Source organism: Cicer arietinum, chromosome 7 (assembly GCF_000331145.2).
Source record: "Cicer arietinum cultivar CDC Frontier isolate Library 1 chromosome 7, Cicar.CDCFrontier_v2.0, whole genome shotgun sequence".
Classification (NCBI taxonomy): domain Eukaryota; kingdom Viridiplantae; phylum Streptophyta; class Magnoliopsida; order Fabales; family Fabaceae; genus Cicer; species Cicer arietinum.
In genome coordinates, this window is record NC_021166.2 from 58,305,021 (window position 1) to 58,316,539 (window position 11,519).

At 31.8% G+C, this 11,519-nt stretch overlaps 2 protein-coding genes across 4 annotated transcripts; one reads left to right on the plus strand and one right to left on the minus strand.

The window, feature by feature from the left end:
- Positions 1 to 1,272: 1,272 nt before the first annotated feature.
- On the plus strand, positions 1,273 to 5,333 carry LOC101505609 (3-epi-6-deoxocathasterone 23-monooxygenase CYP90D1). Of its 2 annotated transcripts, none has more exons than XM_012718599.3 (8): positions 1,273 to 1,530; positions 1,949 to 2,273; positions 2,913 to 3,062; positions 3,148 to 3,402; positions 3,516 to 3,605; positions 3,691 to 3,876; positions 3,971 to 4,092; positions 4,994 to 5,333. In XM_012718599.3, the coding sequence occupies exons 1-8, from the start codon at positions 1,316 to 1,318 to the stop codon at positions 5,082 to 5,084; spliced, it is 1,434 nt and encodes a 477-aa protein (XP_012574053.1). In that variant the 5' UTR covers positions 1,273 to 1,315; the 3' UTR covers positions 5,085 to 5,333. The 2 variants fall into 2 exon arrangements, with proteins under 2 accessions (XP_012574053.1, XP_004510368.1); XM_004510311.4 differs by having other exon boundaries at positions 3,148 to 3,393.
- A 996-nt stretch (positions 5,334 to 6,329) lies between these two features.
- Positions 6,330 to 10,766, minus strand: LOC101505072 (calcineurin B-like protein 10). 2 transcript variants are annotated; one of them, XM_004510309.4, is made up of 9 exons: positions 10,585 to 10,766; positions 10,315 to 10,495; positions 10,148 to 10,230; positions 9,242 to 9,301; positions 8,287 to 8,395; positions 8,126 to 8,178; positions 7,776 to 7,856; positions 7,577 to 7,689; positions 6,330 to 6,739 (listed from the first exon to the last, which is right to left on the minus strand). In XM_004510309.4, the coding sequence occupies exons 1-9, from the start codon at positions 10,603 to 10,605 to the stop codon at positions 6,664 to 6,666; spliced, it is 777 nt and encodes a 258-aa protein (XP_004510366.1). In that variant the 5' UTR covers positions 10,606 to 10,766; the 3' UTR covers positions 6,330 to 6,663. The 2 variants fall into 2 exon arrangements, with proteins under 2 accessions (XP_004510366.1, XP_004510367.1); XM_004510310.4 differs by having other exon boundaries at positions 10,315 to 10,458; positions 10,585 to 10,754.
- Positions 10,767 to 11,519: the final 753 nt, after the last annotated feature.

Sequence of the window (11,519 nt, forward strand, 5' to 3'; positions counted from 1 at the left end):
ATTTTATGGATTCAAATAATGTGAAAAGAAAAGCAAATTTGTATTATAATGAGAAAAAAAAGGTAGATGTGGCCTCTAGGCTCTAGCATATAATAAGAGAAAGGAAGGAAATGATGATAACTTGAGAACGTGGTTGGACTTATTGAGTTTCACATGAATGCACGATGTCACCCCAACTGCTATTGCCAAAGAATTAAAGGAAAGGAGAAAGGGGGGGGCCAAAATCCAATGTGTTAAAACAACAATCATTCCTTTCCAATAACAATCATACCCTTTTGTGGGGATTTCTCCTTATATTCTTTGTGTAGCATGAAACAAAATCATAAACTAAGCAGAAACCAAACATGCACAATTAGTATAAATATTCCAAGATATCAATATATGGAAGACTTTTTTTTTTATATAATGAGATATCAATACAAGAAAGATTTTTTTTTTTATTATACTCGTTATGGTAATAATGTGTCTCGTTCCATCTGGTTGACCTTTTTAGGGTTTAGTCGTGTGAAGTTGAATGAGGATGGTGTTGTGATTAACCATGGAATTGCGGCAACTTGTGGAGGTGTGACTCGTGACCATTATAAAAAGTTCTTGTTTGAATTTGCTTATTCTCTGAACTAAATTATTGACATCTTCCATTAGTTAGATCATTTCTCTATATTTCACATTTATCGTGAAACTAACCAAGTAACGGATACTTTTACTAAATATGACTTACAAATGATTTTTAGATAGATCTTTTGAAATAAATCTTTATTGTGTTATTTATCTTTTAGGTTGATAGGAGTGATGTTATCTTTATTAAAAGTTTTTTTTTTTTTTTTGTGTTTGGGATTTTTTTTTCCTTCCATAAAAAAAAAAGACTTTGTTCTTTGCTTTTATATAAAACAACTTTTGTTTTAAAAGAATAAATATGATAAGTTGCAACACATGATCAATTACGTGGATTTCAATTCACCTTCATCTTCTTCTACATCGACCCAATACCATAATAAAAAGGTTGATATTAAGGGAATGAAAAGAGTGAACAAAATAAGTGAATCTAGACTTGAGTTGAAATTCCTTTCTAATAAATAAAAGATTATTTTAAAGGAATTAAAAACAAAAATTTCTTATTTGCAAAAACTAAAAGCATTTGTTAACTCAAAAAAAAAAAAGTTAGCTCATGCTTCACAAAACCTCTTACTTTTTCCCTCTTGCACGCGTGTACACACACACATGCACATTGAAATCTATATATTATAATGATTGATTATTATGCATATATAAGGCAAAGCTAGCTATAGAAATATCATAGAGCGTGTGAGAAAAAACAATGGACACTACTTGGATTCTATTTGTTACACTAATTTTCTTGTGCACTTTGATCCTATACTACAAGAATAGGCTTAGTCATAAGCTCAAATCAAAACACAAAAATCAGCTTCCATTAGGCACTCTTGGTTGGCCTTTTATTGGTGAAACCATTGAGTTTGTTTCTTGTGCTTACACTGATCATCCTGAGAGCTTCATGGACAAGAGACGAACCATGTAAGTTTATCATCATGCACTAGTTTAATTCAGTTTCTTTCATAGCTAACTTTGTACGAATCCATTTTGAGGTTATTGTATGCCACAAAAGCAACACATATCCAGTTCTCTTTGGATAAACAATTTAATTAAATGTTTACAACATAAACGCTTATAATAAGTGTTTATGTATAATTTATTTTTATAACAAAAGACAAAATAAACTCAAATTGTTTTTATGAACTATCTGGAGAATTTATCAAAATAAGCTAAAAATAATTCTTAAACATATCGTAAGCTCTTGCAAACGGTCTCACAAGTGCTTCATCAATAGATAAGTTGAAATAAGTCAATTCAAACAAAATTTCAAAGTGTGATGTGACTAAGAAAAGTTGTGTTTGTTGTTTTTGACAAGTATTTGTGTTGTTTCAACTTGTAGGTATGGTAAGGTTTTCAAGTCACACATATTTGGAAGCCCTACCATTGTTTCAACAGATGCAGATGTGAACAAGTTCATACTCCAAAGTGATGCAAAGGTTTTTGTTCCTTCTTATCCCAAGTCTTTGATGGAGTTGATGGGAGAGTCTTCTATTTTGCTCATCAATGGAACCTTACAAAGGAGAATACATGGACTTATAGGAGCTTTCTTCAAGTCTCAACAGCTAAAGGTTCAAATTACAACAGATATGCAGAAGTATGTTCAAGAATCAATGGAAAAATGGAAGGAGGACCAACCTATATACATACAAGATGAAACAAAAAAGGTTTACCTCTGTTTTCTTCACTTCTCTGTCTCTACAGAGGTTTGTGAGTGTGTGTGAGTTTGTGCCTATCTTTGTCTGCCTCTCTTTCTCTCTCTCACACACACATGGTGTTGGTGTCAGAATCTATCTTCAAAGTTTGAACTCTTATGGTGACTTCTAGAAAAGAGTTATCTTCAACATATAAAACAAAAAATGCATGCTCCATCTCTTAATTATATATTTGGCATCATCTTTTTCTGTGTTCAAGTTGTTTATATGAAAACAACCATTCAAAAATTATGTGCCAAAAGTGACCCTCCTTTCCCTTTCTCCTCATGTTTTTGTATGAGTTGTAAAAGTAATAATTGGTGATCAGATGTTCGGAATCATGGTGACTTTAGTGAAATTGCGGTGGCACCATGATTTTGTTGAAGTTACAAAGTGTAGTTTTTACTAAATTACTCACTATAATTATGTCAAATTCACCGTCAATCCAAACACAAAATTATTAACTATAAAGTAAAACTCCTAGTTATCTTTATGTATTTTAAAATAATTTTATTGGAACCATGCTGCATTCAAAAAGAGACTATTATAATTTACTATTTTCCAAGATACTAATTAACACCAACAATTAATCACTTCTTTATTTGTCCCTAGATTGCCTTCCATGTACTAGTCAAGGCATTGATTAGTTTGGAACCAGGTGAAGAAATGGAGCTTCTAAAAAAACATTTTCAGGAATTTATCTCTGGTCTAATGTCTTTGCCAATAAACTTACCAGGAACCAAACTTTATCAATCTTTACAGGCAAGTCAATTAATGAGATTTGTTTCTTTTACCATATAAAGTATACTTGGCCTTGCAGTATTAATGACTTCACATTTGGTTTCAGGCAAAAAAGAAAATGGTGAAATTAGTGAGAAAAATTATCCAAGCTAGAAGAAATAAAGGCAACTTTGAAGTTCCAAAAGATGTAGTGGATGTGCTTCTTACTGATACAAGTGAGAAATTGACAGATGATTTAATAGCAGATAATATTATTGATATGATGATTCCTGGAGAGGACTCAGTTCCAGTTCTTATGACTCTAGCTACAAAGTACCTATCAGAATGTCCTGTTGCTTTGCAACAATTGACGGTACGATATGTATGTGCGCATGCATGTATGTATATGTACAAATGTAAACATACATGGTCTTATAAAAGTCCTTGAACTGATTTTTGATAAGCTTTTGGTAACTGAACTTCGACGATTCACAGGAGGAAAACATAAAGCTCAAGAAACTAAAAGATCAGCTTGGTGAGACTTTATGTTGGAGTGATTACTTATCATTGCCATTTACTCAAAAAGTAAGTAAAAGATGGCTCTTTATCAAACACAAACAGAAGTAATCCATAATTTTAAGCTGCCTAATTCAATGTTCCACTTATACAGGTTATCACAGAAACTTTGAGAATGGGAAATATTATAAATGGTGTTATGAGAAAGGCCTTAAAAGATGTTGAAATTAAAGGGTATTTCATACCACAAGGATGGTGTGTATTTACAAATTTTAGATCAGTTCATCTAGATGAGAAAAACTTTGAGTTGCCATATCAATTCAATCCATGGAGGTGGCAAGTAAGAAAAAAATCCTCTACTCTTTAGTTCTTGGTATAGCTTCTTTATGAATCATTATATGATTAGCTTAACTGATGTATTTGAGGGATTTCAGAATAAGGACATGAATAGTTACAATTTTACTCCTTTTGGAGGAGGACAAAGGCTGTGTCCTGGAATTGACTTGGCCAGGTTGGAAGCTTCCATCTTTCTACATCACCTTGTTACTCAGTTCAGGTAATAATTCTGGATTTGACTCCTCTAAAGTGAGAAGTTGATGAAGTGAGTTGATCAATGGTTGATATTATAACCACCTATGATTGGTCATGTATGTGCACAAAATTATAACCTTCATTTGATGATCAATAGTTGACATTATTCACTATATTTTCTACAGTGATTTGTTCACTTTAGAGTCAAATTCAATCATTCTATACTTATATTTATAAAAGAGATACTTAACCATTGATAAACAATATTAATGTATGTCTAATGTAATACTATGATTTACTGTTAGACATCGTTGTTGTTCATCTTCACTTGTATATCCTTATATATGACATAGGAGCAAAAGCAAAATCATAACATTACAGCAGATATGATTTTGTTTGCCCTTCTGTAGTTAAGTAGAGTTTATGTGGGCTTTTTTTCTTTAGTTTTACATTTCCACACATGATTTTCTATTTTCAAACTAAATTAATTAGAAGAAAATCACAGCTATTCAAGTAGAATAATGGCAAAAATGAACTCTTTCTAATTGCTTATGGACAAAGGTGGAATCCAAGTTGTAAAGTTTATGGGGGCCAGAAAGCCCTACATGATACATCAGAACTCAGAAAAGCCATTTAATCCTAACCTTTGGTGTTTAATAATAATGAGTTAAGATTTGTTATTTCATTGGACAAATACATTTGACTACTGTTTCTTGGCACTGTTTACTTATTTTTTTGCTTTGAAGCAAAAATTACTTGATGTTCAGAACCAATCCTATAATGCACTTTTATGCTTTTCTTTTATAAATTCTCTAAACTTTAAGATGTTTTCTGCTTTGCTAATTTCATACTTTTAATTAAAGTTAAAAAAAAAAAATGCAATGACAAATAGACATATTAAATTTTAATGTTTCACATGCATGCAGATGGTATGCTGAAGAAGATACAATAGTGAACTTCCCCACAGTAAGAATGAAAAGAAGGATGCCTATCTTAGTAAGGAGAGTGGAACCGTAAATTGTCTTAGCCAGAAAGCATGAAGCCACTTCTACATACCAATACAGTACAACCAGATCCAGTATATGAAATATACAAATACAAGTAGAAATCATCTCCATTTCTTACAAAAAAAATAAATAAATATTTCGTTATGAATTTTGGTGTATAAATGTTCAACTAATGTCATTAATTTCGGAAATGTGTATCTTTATATTCTTTGTACATCTAAAAACTATAGTAATTGACGTCTCAATTTCTTTTGAAAAATGGAGAATCTTTACTCGAAAATTACTCAACAAAATAAAAACGGATAAATGGGGGGCCAGGAAAATTTGGCTAATGTAGACACACGTGTGGGGAGCTTCATTAGCTTTTTTTGTTCCGTTGCATTTGTCTTTGCACATAAAGACAAAAGGGACCCCATGAACAAGCAAGCATTTACTTTTCACCAACTTTTCTTTTCCATTTTAACTAGTATGCAAGGGAAGGAAAAAATTTAGATTGAAGGGACAACACTTTCATCTCGATTAAATATCAAGAGTTCCTCTTTTTTCCCTTTCTCTTCCCCACTTTGTTTCTTTTCTTTTCTTTTTTCTCTTTTTAGTTTCATTGGGAGGGGAGGATTTAATAAGATGAATAAGTGGACTTGGAAAAATAGTGGTTTGAGTTCAAGGGTCCCCCATAAATAATAATATTCATGGGACAAGTTGCTGAAAGTCCATTCTAAATACATTTATTCATACTTTAGATAGGGATGATTGAAATGGGAAACATAAGTATAATAGATGAGGTCCACTGCCTTTCATCATGAATCTAACTGTATCAGATTCTTGATCCCCCATTAACTCCAATTCGTTCTTCTCCAAAGTTGAACTTGAACCCAATCCTTTGTTTCTTTTAATCCTTAATTTATTAAAATAAGGGGGAAAAGGTTTATTGGTTAAACAGAAAACTGCAGTACTTCGAGATTATGAGTTTTTCAAGTTCATTTAATCAGTTGTTGTCAACTGATATGGAATCCGATATGCAATCATTAGTTTTGAGAATGGAAATCAACGTAACTATGATTGCATCCCTTTTCTAAAATCTAATTCTAACTGCGCTTCTTAAACTTAATCTAACTTTCTTTTATTCTTTATTTATTTAACTTTCTAAGATCTTAATCTAATTCCTTGGGCGCTGTTGTCAGTCCCATTCTTTTCTGGCATGACCACATCATTGCATCTACCCGGAGACTATATGTATAATTTAAATACGTTAAAGTGTCTAACAAAATTTTAGTTTCAATACTAAATAAATCACATTTCAATCATTCAAATGGTTTTCTAAACTGTACATTAAATTTTGTACACCGCCCCAAACCAAAGTCGTACACTAAACTGCAATGTAATCAAATTTAAACGGATTACTTGGTTTGGATCAGATTTTGGAACACCCCTTTACTCAAGGGTTGGTTGATTTGTCCACTTTCAAAATAACTCTTTGTTTGAACTTGAAATCAATGGGAGAGTAATATCGCCAGAATCTAATTCTCAGGACAGTAGCAACAGATGCATCAAACCAGAACAAGCCTCCACTCTTTGATGTCAGTTTTTTACTAGCCATTGACTTGCCAGTGGGAATCATCAACTCCGGTGTTGAAAATGAAACTGGTAAATACTGTGGTTATGTCCCTGGCCAATGACCAAACAAAAATGAAAGCTTGAACTCAGTCCTAACCAATGCAATCCAAAGTCCAAACTATTGAATTATAATATTGTCCTAAGTTTGGTAATGGTGCCTAGAATGAGTTTAAATTGGATTGATGATTAAACGAGTATAAATAAAATTTATATTAGCAATGCGTCAAAGACTCAAAGTTAACTTGTTTAAATCATTAGTTTAACAATTTATTAGTCTTGCCAACAGACTTATACACAACTTCAATTTTTAGTTTGACATGTTTGCAGAGCTGACAACGATGTTCTTTCAAACTTCAATACTTTCTCTGTAGTTTATGTATGTTAATATTTATTTATCTTGACCATTTATGCAAGTCGTGAATTGAACAATACAGCACTTGCTAGTACCTTAGATACTAATCCCTCCAATAAGTCATTCTCATTCACTCATCCCATGAAGTAAAAAATATAATGATCAACTCTTATAAGTAACACTAACTTTACAAGTTATTCTCTCCGTTTCACAATAAGTATCACTTTAGCACAAAAAAAATTGTCTCGAAATGAATGTTATTTACAATTTTTAATGCAACTTTAATTAATTTTTTCCTATACTACCCTTCAATGATTACTATATACATAACTTCTAAAACATTATTATATTTTGCACTAATAATAGTAAAAAACTCACCAACAATTAAGATGGGTAATTTGGTAAAACAACTTATCTCTTTCTTCTAATTATTTCATTTATTAATTTGTGTGCAAAAACATTAAATGACACTCATTGTGAGATGGAGGGAGTATATAAGATATGGGAGAAAGAGGTAAGGCATCAGAGTATCTTACTTCAGATTAGGAAGAGTCAAGTGCCTTAAGAGTGATGGGTTCTTAATGACAAATTCTTTCCACTCTTCTTTACTGATCTTATCATCCTTGTCAGCATCAGCATCTTGAAATGTCTGATTTTTTTATTTATAAAAAGGTAGGTTAGAGGATTAAACTTATGCAACATAAGAGAGAAACAAATGTTCCAGCAAACAATTACCTTATCAATAATGGTTTCAAGGATTTCATTTTCCACATCCATGCCACATTCTGACAAAATGGCAACCACCATTTGTCGAACCTGGAAAAAGTTGTGGGATAACAAAATAGTTACAAAACAGTGGTAAACATAAAAGCATAAGGGGAAACATGCTATATAAAAAAGCATAGCCTTCATGGTGGTTACTTGAACTTAGTTTTTATACATTATTCAATGGACAAACCACCACACTTTTCTTCATTAAAAATCAGCATTGCACTAAGAAAATGCTAGTGCAAAACTATTCTAAGTAACAGAAATATGTTTGAGCCAATAACACATTCGTAACACAAACATGCCAAGATACTCACTTCTTCTCGTTCAATATATCCAGTCTGTCTCAAGTCATACAATCTAAAAGCAACTGCAAGCAACCCAAGAAATTATAATTGATTTTTATCAATACTGATGATGGTATTAAAATGGCTAGTAATATAAAAATACTACTGCAAAATGCTTACTGGAGTCTTACAATCAATTTTCTTTTCCAAAGAAGTATAAGGATGAAAGACACTGAGAGCATGCACAAACTCCTCAAATTCTATAACGCCGTTCTTTTTTTCATCAAAGAGATCAAAGACCTAGGAATTTTACAAATAATCAAATGAGCTTAATAATACAGCTCATAAAGGAAGATTTGCCAATTAGCCATAAAAAACAAATCTTTCTGGAAATCAAGTATACACATATGTCTAAAATGATAGATTATCACAAACTTAATGCCCCAATCCCTCTATACAACTTCAAAAGGAATGACATGGAAAGCACAAGAACTTGATGATTGCATAACATATTGGACTGGTTAAATCATCAATCGGTCTATAACAGTCCGTAATGTCCCAAAGGAATTTTAGAGGGAAAATGTGGAGTGGAAAGATGAATAATTGGAACCCTGAGTATCATCATATAATTTATTAGCCGAAATTTTTCATCTGGGAGCAGATATATCTATGTCAACATAGAAACAGAAGACCATTGAAACAAAGCATAATGCATAAATTAATCATACTGGTGAAACCAATCCAGCTTCAGAGTTTTAAGACTGAGATAGAAAGCATATTGAAACTTGACAGACTCAAGATGAAATTGGAGAAAATTAGATTGTATTGGTGCAACTTGATCAAAAATCTTAAAGGGACAGATTGAATATGCTTTGGGGTTTTGGTTTACAGATTCCAAAGGATGAAAACTTGTAGGAAAATAAAAAGATTGAGTTGTGCTAACAAAATGAAAGTAAAATATCTCCACATAATAAAGATTCACCCCAATTTATCCAAATACAGGGGGGTGAATGTATTTGGTCCTCCTTGAAAGGTGTTTTCCTTACAAACCAAAAATCAACTTCCTTAATACAATAAGGATTCATGAAAGAAATCAAGAAAACAAAAAACAAAGAGAATTGATAACAGTTGTGAAAATGCTTATACCCTATCAAGGAAAAGATTCTTGCCAGCTGTGGTCTTCAATAGTGCCAATGTAAGCTCTTCCTTCATAGAGAGAGAGGAAAAAAGAGTTAAAGGGTGCAAGTGCAACCTGACCACAAATTCAACACTATGCTTGTAAGTGGTAATGATAAGCCTAACAGACTCAACACCAAACACACATTATTGTCTTTAAAAAAAGCACACAATTAGGATTAAAAAAAACGATCACAATCAAAGTTGTTATTTTCACATCATTTCATTGATGTTAGCTGCATAACTGCACTATATGAGAATCACATAGTAGGTGCATTTGATAAAAACAAATAAAAATTATAGGAGCAAATTTGGTGAAAAAAATTGTTAACTTGGATTCAATAATTGGAAACCACAGAGTAGTTTCATTCACTGCAAATCGGAACCAACGGACTCCATATTTGTGTATTAAACCCAATTTGCTGGTGTCATGATACGAGCCATGATATTTCTATGCAATAATAACTCATATCTGATGAATGCAGCAATGCCTTATTTCATTACTGCATTATTACAATATTACATTGAACTGTCTATTGTCATAAACACTTACAAGACTGTTTGAGCGAGCTTATACAAATAGCTTATAACATGTCCGTAAGCTCTCAAAGATAGGTTATGAAAACAATTTATACGAAAACAGATTGACTTAAATTCATCATTTGTTATAGAAATAGTCTATGCATATGCACTTATACAATAAGTGCTTACATTATAAGTGTTTAATTAAGCTGGTTATATATACTAAACTTGAATCCATAAAGGAAAACTAATGAGACTACACATTGAAACACTGAATTAGGGTTTACACATAAATAAAGAGAGAATATGAGGCAAATTAAAAAAAGCAGTTAGTTAATTAGTTAATTACTATACTTTGTGGATTAGTCCATCGTCAATGATTGAACAACTCAACTTCTTGTACAATTCAAACAACGCCTCTATTTCATTCACACTAACTGCCACAAATCATAAATAATAATAATTAGGTTTTTCCTGAACAAAAAAAAAAGAGCGAAAACGGAAGGAATCGAGAAACGAACAAGGAGAATCGTTGGCGAGAGCAAGAAAATCGTCGAATGTAGAAGAGAACTTCTCTTTCTGCTTCTGCTCTGAACTACGGAAATCGAAGCAACCGGCTAAGCTATAAAACAAGGTTTCAGCTATTCCGATCAGTGGAATGAAAACTGCACAAAGCGTTTCTCCAAAAGTCAAACTCGATCTCTGATAAACAACACAACACAATAAATTGAAAATTTGATTTATAATCAAACAGAAATTCGAATGTAAAGGTTATATAAAAATTGAATTACCAGAGATACAGTGTGGTCCATATCTCATCTCATCTCAATCTCAATCTCAATCTCGTCATCGACCAATGTGCAAAACTTCTCAAGCTATCACGATGCCTACTTCATACTCCATCAGTTTCACAACAGTACTTTGTTCGTTTTTGTTAATTAAATTTTACTTGTATTTTAATGAATTTTAAATTATCGTGATTTCAAATGGGAACTCAACGTATTAATTAAATAGGTTGAATAGTAAATTCGTCAAAAATTGATTTTTTATGAAGAATAAAAAAGCAAATAGTAATATATGAAATCATTTTTCAATAGTAATAATACCTCAAAAAAAAAAAAAACTAATAATACCAGAAATAAAATTGTAAGTTCTCATAATAAAATCGTAAGTTCTCATATAATCTTATAATTCGTTTATTACATATATATTAATTGGACATTTTTTGCTGTCCAACTAGCTTATTATTACATAGTAAGTGTTTTAGGACTCTGTAGAATTCTAAAGAGTTCTAGGAGGCTTGCAACATATCAATGGTCTATGGCATGGCAGAACTGATGAGCACTCCTTCAAGACAGGTTTTTCATGTACACTATCAATGGCTCCAGCTAGTGTGCTAACAATAGCCAAAAGCAACACCAAAAACTTCAACACCATCTTTCCTGAAGTTTCCATTGTAATTCCTACTTGTTATTGTGTTATGTTAATGCAACGTTTTCTTATTTATACACCTGACAAAAATGTTCTCAGTTATATTTTACTATTAATTAGGTAGTAACTTACATTTTGACTACATAATTTGAATATTCGGTTTGATTTTTAGTCATTCGTTAGTCAAAAAAAATTTATGGTCAATATTTTGATATAAAAACATTGTTAAAAGAATCCATAAATTTCTTTAATTAGTTTCACTTAATTCATATTTAGTGGGACGTGGTATGGTTTG

Excerpts from the sequence above, each read along its gene's own strand:
- LOC101505609 (XM_012718599.3), top strand. The coding sequence starts at position 1,316 with ATGGACACTACTTGGATTCTATTTGTTACACTAATTTTCTTGTGCACT. Across the intron at positions 3,877-3,970 it reads TCAATCCATGGAGGTGGCAA|AATAAGGACATGAATAGTTA; the intron begins GTAAGAAAAAAA and ends GAGGGATTTCAG. Across the intron at positions 4,093-4,993 it reads CACCTTGTTACTCAGTTCAG|ATGGTATGCTGAAGAAGATA; the intron begins GTAATAATTCTG and ends ACATGCATGCAG.
- LOC101505072 (XM_004510309.4), bottom strand. The coding sequence starts at position 10,605 with ATGGACCACACTGTATCTCTG. Across the intron at positions 8,396-9,241 it reads AGAATCTTTTCCTTGATAGG|GTCTTTGATCTCTTTGATGA; the intron begins GTATAAGCATTT and ends TAAAATTCCTAG. Across the intron at positions 8,179-8,286 it reads TTTGGAAAAGAAAATTGATT|TTGCTTTTAGATTGTATGAC; the intron begins GTAAGACTCCAG and ends GGTTGCTTGCAG.